The sequence below is a fragment of the Hibiscus syriacus genome, unplaced genomic scaffold (genome assembly GCF_006381635.1).
Source record: "Hibiscus syriacus cultivar Baekdansim isolate YM2019G1 unplaced genomic scaffold, ASM638163v2 tig00111851_pilon, whole genome shotgun sequence".
NCBI classification, from domain to species: domain Eukaryota; kingdom Viridiplantae; phylum Streptophyta; class Magnoliopsida; order Malvales; family Malvaceae; genus Hibiscus; species Hibiscus syriacus.
This window is the reverse complement of record NW_024063203.1, coordinates 767,538-780,680: the sequence shown is the minus strand read 5'-3', so window position 1 is coordinate 780,680 and position 13,143 is coordinate 767,538. Positions and strand designations below refer to the sequence as shown.

The 13,143-nt window shown below is 35.0% G+C and overlaps 2 protein-coding genes and 1 pseudogene across 2 annotated transcripts; 1 reads left to right on the top strand and 2 right to left on the bottom strand.

Annotated features, from left to right (window-relative positions):
• Window positions 1–4,370: 4,370 nt before the first annotated feature.
• Window positions 4,371–5,840, top strand: LOC120172538 (nuclear transcription factor Y subunit B-9-like). The gene is made up of 2 exons (XM_039179976.1): window positions 4,371–4,428; window positions 5,201–5,840. The coding sequence occupies exons 1-2, from the start codon at window positions 4,371–4,373 to the stop codon at window positions 5,812–5,814; spliced, it is 672 nt and encodes a 223-aa protein (XP_039035907.1). The 3' UTR covers window positions 5,815–5,840.
• Window positions 5,841–6,151: 311 nt separating this feature from the next.
• LOC120172438 lies at window positions 6,152–8,465 on the bottom strand (annotated as a pseudogene).
• Window positions 8,466–9,880: 1,415 nt separating this feature from the next.
• LOC120172462 (heat shock cognate protein 80-like) lies at window positions 9,881–12,812 on the bottom strand. Its single transcript, XM_039179915.1, has 3 exons — window positions 12,578–12,812; window positions 11,944–12,085; window positions 9,881–11,862 (listed from the first exon to the last, which is right to left on the bottom strand). The coding sequence occupies exons 1-3, from the start codon at window positions 12,698–12,700 to the stop codon at window positions 10,028–10,030; spliced, it is 2,100 nt and encodes a 699-aa protein (XP_039035846.1). The 5' UTR covers window positions 12,701–12,812; the 3' UTR covers window positions 9,881–10,027.
• Window positions 12,813–13,143: the final 331 nt, after the last annotated feature.

Sequence of the window (13,143 nt, the reverse complement as noted above, 5' to 3'; positions counted from 1 at the left end):
AACCCCCTCCTAAGCCTACTTTACTATAGAGGAAAAAAGTGTTCTGTCTTCATTAATAAACGACACTGCGGAGGAAGAACTAGAAGTTAAATGAGCTAATACATGAGCAGCAGTGTTAGCTGTGCGACGAATAGTTCGGAAAAGGTAACAGGATGATCGTCCAGAATGCAGCGTGTTTCAACTAGGATGAATCGCAAGGAGGATAAACAGGCTGATGGTGCTGAAGCTGATGAGCAACAGTGGAAGCATTTGAAGCCCACACCGAATGGCGTGAGCCTCCACAGTACTAGCACCGCAAGCAGAAATGGTCGGGGCCGAATGGCATTTCAAGCATAAAATCTGTAAGGATCTCGAAGAATAGCTCCAACTACGAGTATCCGTCTGATATCGGACAAGCGCCATCCATGTTTAACATAACCAGCCGAAAGTTTCACCCAATGAGAAGAATGGTCGGGGCTGGGGCAGCTTGAAAACCATTGTCGACCGTGAGTGCTGCACGATCATAAGCAACCTGCATAGCTTTACAAGATCCTACTATTTGCCAACCTGATAATAAACGACCTTCATGTACAAAGACATTCCGTCGACACCAGATTTGAGAAAGTAAAAGCATAAGTTGTAAAGGTCCCGGAATCCAACAATGCCATGAGAGACTCGAACTTGAATGGCAATAGATAAAGATTAAAGAAAGGAATTCAATTGTCTGAAACATGAGTCGAATTCAAAATTGATTTGAAAAAATTAAGGAATTTAAAAGTTTTTAAAATCTAAACGGATTCATCGACGAGTCTACCTTTAGCTTAACAATAAGATTCGGTAATTTAATTGTTTTTTTTTTCTGGTAATGATCAATATGGTACTTGTGATAGCTTTTAACTCCCAGGTGCGTAGTTAGTCTATAGCTTTATCTAGTTCAGTCCTTTTCTTTTCTTGGTTCCTTTAAACTTTCTTTTGTATTTTCTTTACTAGAATAACTCATTTGCTCTCTTGCTCTTTTAAATTCTCGCAGACTGGACTATGGAAAATCCGTTCGAACTGTTACAATACCCAAGCAGAAGTTGTAAGATCATTTACTTATTTCAGAATGACTGATAGTATATTTAGGGTTGAAAATTGGAATAACTTTGTACCTTTTGTCAGAATGATGAGCACCGATTTCTAATATACTGTTTCAAACTCATCATTTTTACTAAGCTCATTAAGATATCCCTGCCCCTACTTTATATTTCTCCTGACTGGGGATGGGGCAATTGCAGAAGCTTTTGTGCCCTCGTTATATACCTAGTTAGTAAATCCTTTCCTCGTTCATGGCCAGCTTTGAAAAAAAAATAGATGTCGGAAACAAATCCGAAGATTATCAAAAGTTTTATCTAAATCTTAGGAAGCTAAAATCGTATGGAAAATGGTAGAAGTTTGGTTGTTTAGATATTCATGCCTGTGTCCCATTTGGCAACTTAGAGCTATGCTGCTTTGGTTGTTCAATATTTTTTCTGAAGTATCCTTACCAACACCTGTATCTGACATATATTTCGGACATGAGTATGGGGTTATGACCCTTCAAGGACTCATCAAGCACATGGAAAGACATAGAAAAACCGGAGATACCCGTACCGGATACATTCCCGTATCTAACACTGGCACTCGAGTTCGAGTAATATAGACTTAGAGTTTGAGCAACATACTTTCTTCTCCTGAAGATGTGAAAAAAAGGACCATGTGAAGCTCATAGATTGCATTTGTAAAGAGGTTATGTACATGGTATACAAACTTAGATCAGGTATTTTAGGAGAAAGACTCCATTGAATTGCACCTTTTAATAATGTTTTTGCTTGTTTTCTACTCTCATATTCAACATGTTTATATTTTTCGGTAAATCTGAAGATGCCAAGTGTCATATTTCTGCAGCCCAAATCTATGTTGCTACAATTCCTCATTTCTCTGCATCAAACATATATTCATACACCTGACACTCACATCCAAGTCCAGGTAACATAGGTCCAAATAGAATCGACCATTTTAGTACTAGGTATAGCTACATTTGTGGGATTGTTTTCAAATTCTATGGAGATATCCGACATTTACGCTGAATCCGATAGACATAAACCTAAATAAAATGCATGGTGTTAGTTCTAGTATAGCAAACGTTTGGGTAGAGAAACCTGCATTATCTGCAGAATCGTTTTCTAGTGCTGCGAAGATGTTCCCTTGGCCACATCTCTACTTCGTTGTACAGGCTGCTGTAGATGAATGCTTCCTTCCTCCAAAAATTTATTTGGACTTTGAATTATTTTTGAAGTATTATAAAATTCAGAAATATTTTTTATATTTATTTATTATTTCAAAATATTATTGTTAATGTCCTTAATTCGGGAATGATAAATTAAGTGGTATTTAGATAATTTCGGAAAGTGAGTAATGATTCCATGATAAATGATACTAGAACGATCTTTTAATGTGTAAAATTTATGTTTTTTTTAAAAAAATAATCATAATACTATTAATTAGAAATAGCGTCGGATACAACAATATCAGTAATACAAGGATGTTACGAATTTAAAATTTTTAAGCATAGTCAAATACGAAAGAAAAATATAATTGAAAAAAACCTATATATTTTTCCTTCTAAATTACTTATTACGAGAAAAATTTCTTCTGAAAAAAAAAAGTTTTTGTTCGTAAATTTTCTATATTTTTAAATATGAAAAATTGTACGCGTATCCATTAATTTTACAGTTACTGTTGTTCAATATGACAACGGTGAAGTGGATTATCTTATAATAATTATTTTTCCTTTGTCTAATCCATTCAAAATTTTATACCATATTCAGTTAAAATTTAAATATAATCCTAAATTTTTAACGTACATTCTTTAAATTTATAATTAATATTGCCTAAAATAAGAGAAGTGTGAATTCTCTCGTGTTACTTTTTTATTTGACCAATTCATTCATTCATATCTTCTATATGTATTGCCACGTTTATGATAAAGATAACTGTTGGCACAAGTGGTTTGGATTTAGGATTTAGGAATTTGAATTTGTAAGTCCAAGTTCGAATCACACCACTGTCAGGTAATTTGTAAAGTCCGATGTAAATCTCAATTTGATCTTAGGTATGCTCTGATCCTGAATTAGGAGAGTCACCCTTAATCTAAACTTTTGTGTACAAATTTTTTTATCAAGATAAGATGATTATAAAATATTATTTATTCTCGGACAGATATTTTTTTAAAATGTTGTTCTTAATATTATTTAATTTTTTTTTTTAAATACAATATTACTTTTTATATCCTCGAACGGTGATTTACTATTAATAATCTCAAATGCCAGCGGTTGATATTGTAATATTATCTGAACTAAATACATCTTAAAAGTATATTTTGACAAGAAAGAAATGACTTGAAATAAGTTTCAGGGCAAAGTACACAAATTATTCTTTGATTATAGGATACTATTTTATTAAGTCCCTCAACTATTAAAAGTTACAAAATAGTCTTACGACTATAAAGTGTTGCTTTTTGAGTTCATCGACTATTAAAAGTTACAAAATGGTCACCCGACTATTCATTATGTTTCAAATTCATCATTTTTCATTAAAAATTGATGGCAATCTCAGTTAAATGTTAACATATTGATTGTGATATGATAAAATTCGATCCTAGAATCTCAAACGACTATCATATCTCGATCATCATCTTAACTTCTAACTCATATGACATTTAATTTTTTAATAGAGAATGACGAGTTTATAACATAATGAATAGTCGGATGATCATTTCTTAATTTTAATAGTCGAGAGACTCAACAAAGTAACACTCTATAGTTGAAAGGGACCTAATAAAGCAGTATTCTATAGTAGGGACCATTTGTGTACTTTACCCTAAGTTTTATGATTAAAATTTGAATTAATTTCAGTATAAATTCTTAAAACTATAATCATTGTTCTTAAACTTGTAAATATTTCAATTTCATCCTCAAATTGTAACTCTCATAGTAAATTGATCCTCAAATTTATAGTCAACTAATAAATATTATCCAATCAAGAGCCATTTTGACATAAAATAAAACATTGGAGTCAATATACATATATATATTAAAAGTTTTTTTTTTCACCTCTAAAGGGGCCACAGCTGACCTGTAAATCCCGGTAAGGGGAAGGGCAGTGTTCAATGAGAGAGGTTGGTGTGACCTCCAATAGTAAGTTTCCTCACTAGAAACGCCGGTATGCCTAGTGGAGTGGAGTGTGTTGGGCACTATAAAATGCCATCATCTTTTAGGGTCGAAGTGCCCTTTGGATGGACACAAATCCGTCAACCACCAAAATATTTAATAGATAATACCCTTATTTATTTTATTTGGAGAGACTAATCCATGGAACGTGGTGGTGATGAGTTCCTTCGTTTTCACAAGCTTGCAAAATCAAGTTCCGGTATAGTACCCTCCAACTTCAAATCTTTTCTTTTTTAAAAATACTTTTATAAAAAATAATAATATGACGTTTAATAAAAAAAAAGATTGCAGCAACAAGAATGGATCAAGGGACGGATAGAGTCAGTCACCCCTGAAACGGCTTAATAAAAAAAGATTCATGATTGGATTTGTCATTATTTTCTATATGTTTTACTTTTTATATTTAAATTTAATATAATATCTTTTTTCTGATTTCATCTATATTTTGGTCTCTCTTTATATTTTTTTATTAAATTAAAATGATTATAAAATAATATATGGGTATATACATATTTTGGTAAACTAATGATGATGTCTACTGTTTTTACGAAGGAATTATGAATACGTTATGTTTGTTTATTTGATTCTTAATTATATATAATTAATTTAAAATGTCGAAGCCTGTGTATTGAGAATGAGAAAAGGGGGTTAACTTTTTTCAACATATTGGTCGGAAAATGATATATGCATTTTAATTATTTTTCAATTTTTCCAAATATATATTTCCAAAAGATATATTTATATTAATTAAATGTATAATATTAACTTTTTTTAAAATGTCGAAGCCTGTGTATTGAGAATGAGAAAAGGGGGTTGACTTTGAATATCGAACAATCTACGGTAAGAAGTGGGGCCACGTCAGGGATTGCCACGTGCAATTATTTATATTATTGCCACGTGTAATTGGGACATAGGGCCAGTTCGATTTCGAAAATGTAAATATCTTTTTTTTTTCTTTTTCTTTTTTAAAGGTTCGAGTATAACTCGACATGGGAACTCTTCTAACTTCAGCAGCAATGGCAGCAACACCAACTCCGATATCACACCACCGCCGGTGGTGTGCGAACAGGATCAATTCATGCCGATAGCCAACGTGATCCGCATCATGCGCCGCATGCTCCCACCGCATGCCAAAATCTCCGACGGTGCCAAAGATGCCATCCAAGAATGTGTCTCGGAGTTCATCAGTTTCATCACCGGTGAAGCCAACGAGCATTGCCAGCTTGAGCACCGCAAGACCATCACCGCCGATGATCTGCTTTGGGCCATGGAAAAGTTAGGTTTCGACGACTACATCGAGCCCCTCAGCGTTTTCTTGGTCCGGTACAGAGAGGCCGAGAATGGCAGGACTTCACTGCCTGGTGAACCCACCTTGAAACGTGGGATCGACCAGGGACCGATGATCATTCCTCCATTTAACAGCTCGGCTTTCCAGGCGGGATTTTGCCATGGGTTTATGGATGCCACCACCAATGACATCGCAGGTGGATACAATCGAGATGCATCGGGTACTGCTGCCGCCGCCGCCGGATCATCTTCTCAGGCTCCGACAAACAACTTCGATCCATTTAGTCTGTTCAAATGAGCTGAGATGAACTAAAACGGCAAGCAAATGAAGTTTGTTTTGTCTTACAGAACAAAAACAAATAAAGCTAGAGAAAGGATGGTAAAATAAAGTTTTTGTAAACAAATAAAGCTAGAGAAAGGATGGTAAAATAAAGTTTTTGTTTGCATTACATAGGGTGTTTTAATGGCACATTCGTGCTCGTAATCAGTTTGGGTTCATTCGAAAAACTTCGAAGTCAAACTTTGTTATCGTTTCGTTGAGTATTCCGAACTATTGAATGAATCAAATTCGAATGTCTTAATAATTGACTTTAACAGTGGTGATTAAGTTCAATCCATAGCTCACATATAGATAAGAAGCTGGAATTGTTGCAAGTGTAAAAAATATATCTTTCGATCGACAATGATCTTTTACATATAAGAATTAACGATTACTAACCCGATCAGTTAGTCGGTAATCATTTGTCATCTGATTTCAGGTAGAGATTCTGTTTTCCTATATAATCAATCACTTCATCTATGGTCAAATATTTTATAGACAATCCTCTTGAAATGCATTCCCTGGAGCAAAAATGGAGGCAACAAGGGGATCTACATGAAAACTAGACTCGAAAACGAAGTTGAGCATTATCTTTGAGTACTATAACAGCCCTAAACCCACTGCTGCTTACCTCAAACTAGTTGAACTGATTTGGTTCGGAACAAGTTCATCAATGATTTTAATGTTATCCTGAAAGAATAAAAAAAATCAAATGAGCCACAATCGATGAGACACACCATAATCCCGAAAGAAACCAGCATGCATGAGAGTTGATCAAAATCCAAATATCATCAAGGATAACGACTGGGAATAAAGATCTTGATTTGCTTTGTATGAAAAACTGGAAAGAAATGAGAAATCCACTAACCCGGTTTTCATTCAAAATCTCATCACCACTGATGATTTTTTCCAAATCTTGTCCTTCTCTACGAATGCAAACCACGCCGTAATCTTTGCATATAGCTCTAACCTGAAATTTGATCCAAAATCCGAGGTTACCTTAATATATCATATGCTAGAGTATACTCTACGTATTATATTTAGAAAGAACAATATAGCATTAATGTCCTTATCGTCCTTTAACACTGATACAATAGTAGAAAATAATAAGCATATGCCTGCTCAGGGATCCAAAAGCCGGGAATGCTGAAAGATTGAAGTAAAACAGAACCACAAACAAGCATGACTTTAAGGGATTCTGTGAAACGACAAAGATATCGTTATTGTGTCTCCGCCGTTGGAGGAACAATGAGAAAACTCACATATAAACAGTATTAACAGAATCTAATCTTTCAATTTAATAAATTATCAACACATTCTGGCAAACTGATTATAATGTGTGGCTATATCTATCGAATAATGTGCGTCGATGAATATCTGTAAAACGTATAAAGTGATAAAATAATGTAGTTAAATGTTGCCGCTTGCATACCCTTACGTATCAATCCACCCTCAGTCAAGAAGCTCTTGACTCGATTCAGGAAGGTTAGAGACCGCTGAAAAGAGCTTTGTTTTGCCTGTAAAAGAGAATGAGATTAACATAAAAAAAAAAAGCACTACTTTGCAAATGCAACAGATATTCCTCACAATTCAACTCAAGTTTTCCAAAAAATGCAAAACAAAATCCGGAGAGAGAAGTAGCACCTCCCAAGGATCGACCATGATAAAGTCGGAACTTTTGCAGGCTAGGTTACACAACTAGTTACGATGTTCAGCAGCTACAAGGCCCTGCACCATCATCAGTCAAGGATACTCAAGCAGAACTAGATAACACATGTAATTAGCTATCGCCATTATCCACTAATTTACTAACATTTTTGGATTACTGTTCGGCGTACCAGCGATCAAATTCGGGCAAACAAATTATTCACCATTTTTACAGATGCTAAAGAATAAAAAAAACCAAGTTCATAAGAAAATTTGTAGATTCTACCATTAGTGATTCATTCTTGGATATCAAATCTATGCAATAGTAATTGAATTCTATCAAATCCAGCAATCAAATTGATGGATGCTTCGAGTTTCAATATAAATATCAGAAATCAAAACTTTGATCATTTCTCCAGAAGCACATGAACCAAAATAATGAAGTTTGTAATTCTACCATCAACAATTCCGTAAAAAGAAAAAAAAAAACTAACCTTTTTCTTGTAAGCATCATTTACAGGAGACATATAGACTCCTATAACACAAAACCCATTTGAATTCAACGCATCTCGAGCCAGTTCTAACCGTTAAAATAAATTTTAAAAAAATAATCAAAACCCATAGAAAATTTGGGGGGGGGGGGAGAATAAGAAGAAAAAGAAGGGGAAAAAGCTTACCAAACATGCGTAAGTGCATCAAAGTAGGAGGATTGAAGCTTCCAGTGGCTACTAAAACTACATATATTTTGTCCTCGCTTTGATTAAATCAATATATATATATATAAACAAGAGAAATTTATATATCTATAAAATTAGAGAATTTGAACGGAAAAAAAAAAAAAAAATGGAAGAGAGTAGCTTACTTGTTCTTTGATGGTAGAGATAATTTATCAAAAGGCAATGGGATTTCCATTTCAGGAAATTGTTTTTTTTTTGTAGTAGTTTTAGTAAAATTCTGGAGGAAAAAAAAGCACAGTTCTGTAGAATTAATATAATACATATATTTAAAAATAGTTTTAAACATTATTAAAAGATGATCGGTGGAAATAAAGGGCAAATTTCATAATTGAATTGTACTTCCTCTTTTAATTTGTTTATTGAATTTTAAAATTTTTTTTAAAATTTTTACTGAAATTTAATATATTAAATTTTTATTATTATTTAATTTTATTTTTTCTCTATTTTGATCACTCTACCGTTAAATAGTTAACGGTAATAAAGATAATCCTGTTTTAGAAAAAATAAATTCACCAAAACGATGTTATTTTACATTTATATAAAAATCTATTTTAACACAATAAACTATTTAACGACTGAGTGACAAAAATATGAAAAAAAAATAAAAATATTTAAAGTATAACGAGTGAAATATGATAGATAATAAAATTCAATTACTAAATTTATAATTTAATCCGAAAATGATTCGATGCGGAGCTTCTTAACAACAAAACACAAAATGACACAACTAGAATAATTAAATTAAAATTATCAATTTTTTTATTAATATAAAATAAATATAAAATAATATTTATTCAAAGATAAATCTCACACTTTTGATATTAAACGCTAACATTCTTTAATATCTATAATTTTAAAATCCGAATCTTCATGAATAATAACAATTTTTTATTTAACAGTCGTGCATTAGAATTACCACTCAAATGGATAAAAAAAGGATTCATTTCTAATTCCTTTTGTTCTATGATTTTTCTCCATAAACAAAGACGACGACATTTTAAGCATTGTCGTCCCTTGGGTATTTCTCCAGATCCTAACTAGTCTTCACAGAATTGGGCAAAGGCAAGTTCAATCTACCATGAAAGCATTGTACTTTCATTTAGCTTTTCAACTCTCATATTTTTGCAGGAAACAATAAAAAATTACCAAAAGAAAGAAGAAAAAACAGAGAAGAAAGAAAGAAAATTACAGCATTCTGATGTAAATCCAACGGCTTTCATCGACGGGTCTTCTCAAAATCCCCATTTTTCAAATACCCATTAATCAAAACATTTTAAGGAAGAGAAGATATCTGGAAAGCAAGGACAAGGGTTGGCGGCTATGAAAGTAAGAAGATAACGACGATTGGTGGTGGAGCTTGGTTTTGAGGAAGTCGACAAGGGTTTTGGGATTAAGGGTTGATAGTTCATGTCATATTTGAGCAGATTCTACATTGCTGATCAACATATGGGACAGAAGACAGTATACGCTTGAGGGGACTTGAATTCTACTTTACAGGTACCTTACGAATACCGAGCATGTATTAGTGACCATTTCATAATAATTCAAGCAGTGATCATTTTGAAACTATAAAAACTTTAGTGACCAAAAAAACCATTTGTGTATTTTTAAAATGAAAATTATTGGTTATGAATGCTTTGGTTATCTGCCAGAGCCACAAATCAGAGAAACAAACAGGCATTTATCATTTAAGATCGTCACCAAAGCAACAAGACCTCCAAAATGAGGTTGCATACAAACTGTAAAAACAAAAGCTAAAGGGTCGTTCAGAAATGAAATAAAGCTACTGATATAAGAACGTGTCAATCTTAATCAACTTCCTCCATTTTGCTGCCTTCAGCATCGGCATCCTCCAACGGGGGCATGTCAGCATCGGCTTCACCTTCACCTTCATTATCATCGATGCTAAGACCGAGTTTGAGCATCCTGTGGATTCTGTTGCCGAAGGTGTTAGGGTCATCGAGGCTGAAGCCAGAGGTGAGGAGTGCGGTCTCAAAGAGGAGGAGAATGAGATCCTTAACGGATTTGTCATTTTTGTCTGCATCAGACCTCTTTCTCAGCTCCTCCATGATGGGGTTCTCGGGGTTGATCTCCATTGTCTTCTTGCTGGACATGTAACCAGCCATGCTGCTATCCCTCAATGCCTGCGCCTTCATGATTCTTTCCATGTTGGCAGTCCAACCGTATTCGCCAGTAACCAAACAGCATGGAGAATCAACCACACGGTCGGAAACCACAACCTTCTCAACCTTGTCGCCCAAGACATCCTTTATAACCTTGCAGAGACCCTCAAACTTCTCCTTCAATGCTTCCTTCTTTTGCTTCTCATCCTCGCTCTCGTCCAGTTTCAAACCTTCCTTAGTAGCAGACACAAGCTTCTTTCCCTCGAATTCTTTCAGCTGCCCTACCGCATACTCATCAATTGCATCGACCATATAAAGGACCTCATAACCCTTCTTCTTCAACTTCTCAAGGAAGGGAGAGTTCTCAACAGCTTTCTTACTCTCACCAGTGATGTAATAGATGTCATTCTGACCCTCCTTCATTCTGGTCACATAGTCCTTCAAGCTCGTCATCTCATCACCACTCTTGGTGGAGTGGTAGCGGAGCAATTCAGCAATCTTATTCCTGTTCTGAGAGTCCTCATGGATTCCAAGCTTGAGGTTCTTGGAGAAAGCCTCGTAGAACTTGTTGTAATCTTCCTTGTTCTCAGCTATTTCAAAGAAGAGCTCAATGCACTTCTTCACCAAGTTCTTGCGGATAACCTTCAAGATCTTGTTCTGCTGTAACATTTCTCTCGAGATGTTGAGAGGAAGGTCTTCCGAGTCAACAATACCCTTCACAAAGCTGAGGAACTCGGGAATCAACTCCTCACAGTTGTCCATGATAAAGACACGCCTGACATACAGCTTGATGTTGTTGGGTTTCTTCCTCGTGTCAAAGAGATCAAAAGGAGCTCGCTTGGGAACAAAGAGGACAGCCTTGAACTCAAGTTGTCCCTCAACCGAGAAGTGCTTGACGGCCAAATGCTCTTCCCAGTCATTTGTAAGGCTCTTGTAGAAAGCAGAATACTCTTCCTTGGTAATCTCCTCCGGCTTCCTCATCCAAATGGGCTTCTGTTTGTTCACCAAAGACCATTCGTGCGAGACCTCCTTAATCTTCTTCTTTTTCTTCTCTTCCTTATCCTTCTCCTCGTCAACATCCTCGACTTTACCTTCTTCATCCTTCTTTTCCTCCTCATCCTCATCATCAGATATCTCCTTCTCGATGGTCTTCTCAGTCCAGAGGGAAATGGGATAGCTAATGAATTCAGAGTGCTTTTTAATCAAGTCCTTCAGACGGCGCTCCTCGAGGTACTCAAGCTGGTCCTCTTTCAAGAAAAGAGTGATCTTAGTACCCCTTCCAAGATTCTCCCCAGAGGTATCTCTGGTGACAGTGAAGGAGCCGCCAGCTTGGGACTCCCACACATACTGCTCATCATTGTTGTGCTTTGTTGTAACAATAACCTTCTCAGCAACCAAGTAAGCCGAGTAGAAACCGACACCAAATTGTCCAATCATACTAACATCAGCACCAGCAGCCAATGCCTCCATGAATTCCTTCGTCCCGGACCTTGCAATGGTACCGAGATTGCTCACCAAATCTAAACAACAGTGATATAGTCACATTACAAGCCTATTTAAATCAAAACTTTACTACTAAATGCACAAGTATAAAAACTTACCAGCCTTGGTCATACCGACACCACTGTCAATAATAGACAGGGTGTTGTTAGTCTTATCTGGAACAATGTGGATGAAGAGCTCGGGCTGAGCATCGAGCATGCTCTTGTCTGTCAAGCTCTCGAATCTAATCTTGTCTAAAGCCTACAGAAAACAAATTTAAAATTAAAATAATTACTAATCAGACATTAGGGCTTATTAATTTGCAATATATTATGCATACATAAATCCAAGAAAGACCACAAATCCAATCTAAAACCTTACACTTTCATTAAGCTTCAAGAATGAGTCCCTGACTCACGTAAATTCTCTGCCTATAAAACCAATCGCTTTCATTCGAACTTACTCGAGTACATCAAATCCTAGTACTAAGAATCTTTCACCAAGTATCTAAAGCAATATATAAATCAAACTGAACAACCCATGAACATAGCAATAATTATTAAAAATCACATCATCTTTTATATAAACCCTAAAAATTCCATCTAGAAAATAATCAAACAAACCCCATGAACATCAAATCATGAAATTCCAGATCCACTAACTAATGTATCCAAAAGAAATGGTAAAAACCTCAGAATTATCGATTTTCAAAAGTGAAACAAGAAAAGAAAAACAAAGAGAAAGTGGACTTACGTCGGAGGAGTTGCTAATGAGCTCACGAAGAAAGATCTCTTTGTTACTATAGAAGGTGTTAATAATCAAGCTGAGAAGCTGGTTGATCTCAGCTTGAAAAGCAAACGTCTCTGCATCCGCCATTGATGGATGAACTCTAAGCTCCCGATCCCAAAAATAAAAGACGATTTGGAAAGCTAAGAGTTCGTGATTCGAATAGTGAGAAGAACAGAGTGAGGCACTGCTTTAGACCTGCAAGTTAAGGAGACTATATACTGGAGACACATTAGGGTTTCAAGATTCTTCTATAAACAAGCTTTTTCTCTTTACCAAATAATAGGATGTGGGCATGGATATGGCCTTTTTCTTTTTTATACAAAAACTAGTCATTTCAAAATGGCTTAATATAAAAATAGGTGTCCAATTTATATTAAAAATCTCAAATAGGTGACTAAACAATTGTAACGATAATCACCTGGATGTGTCAAAAAACAGTTTAGACACTTATTTTAATATTAAGCCTCTCAAATTTAGTCATGGTTTATTCATTTATAAATAAATAAATTATGCTTTTAATTATTAATTAA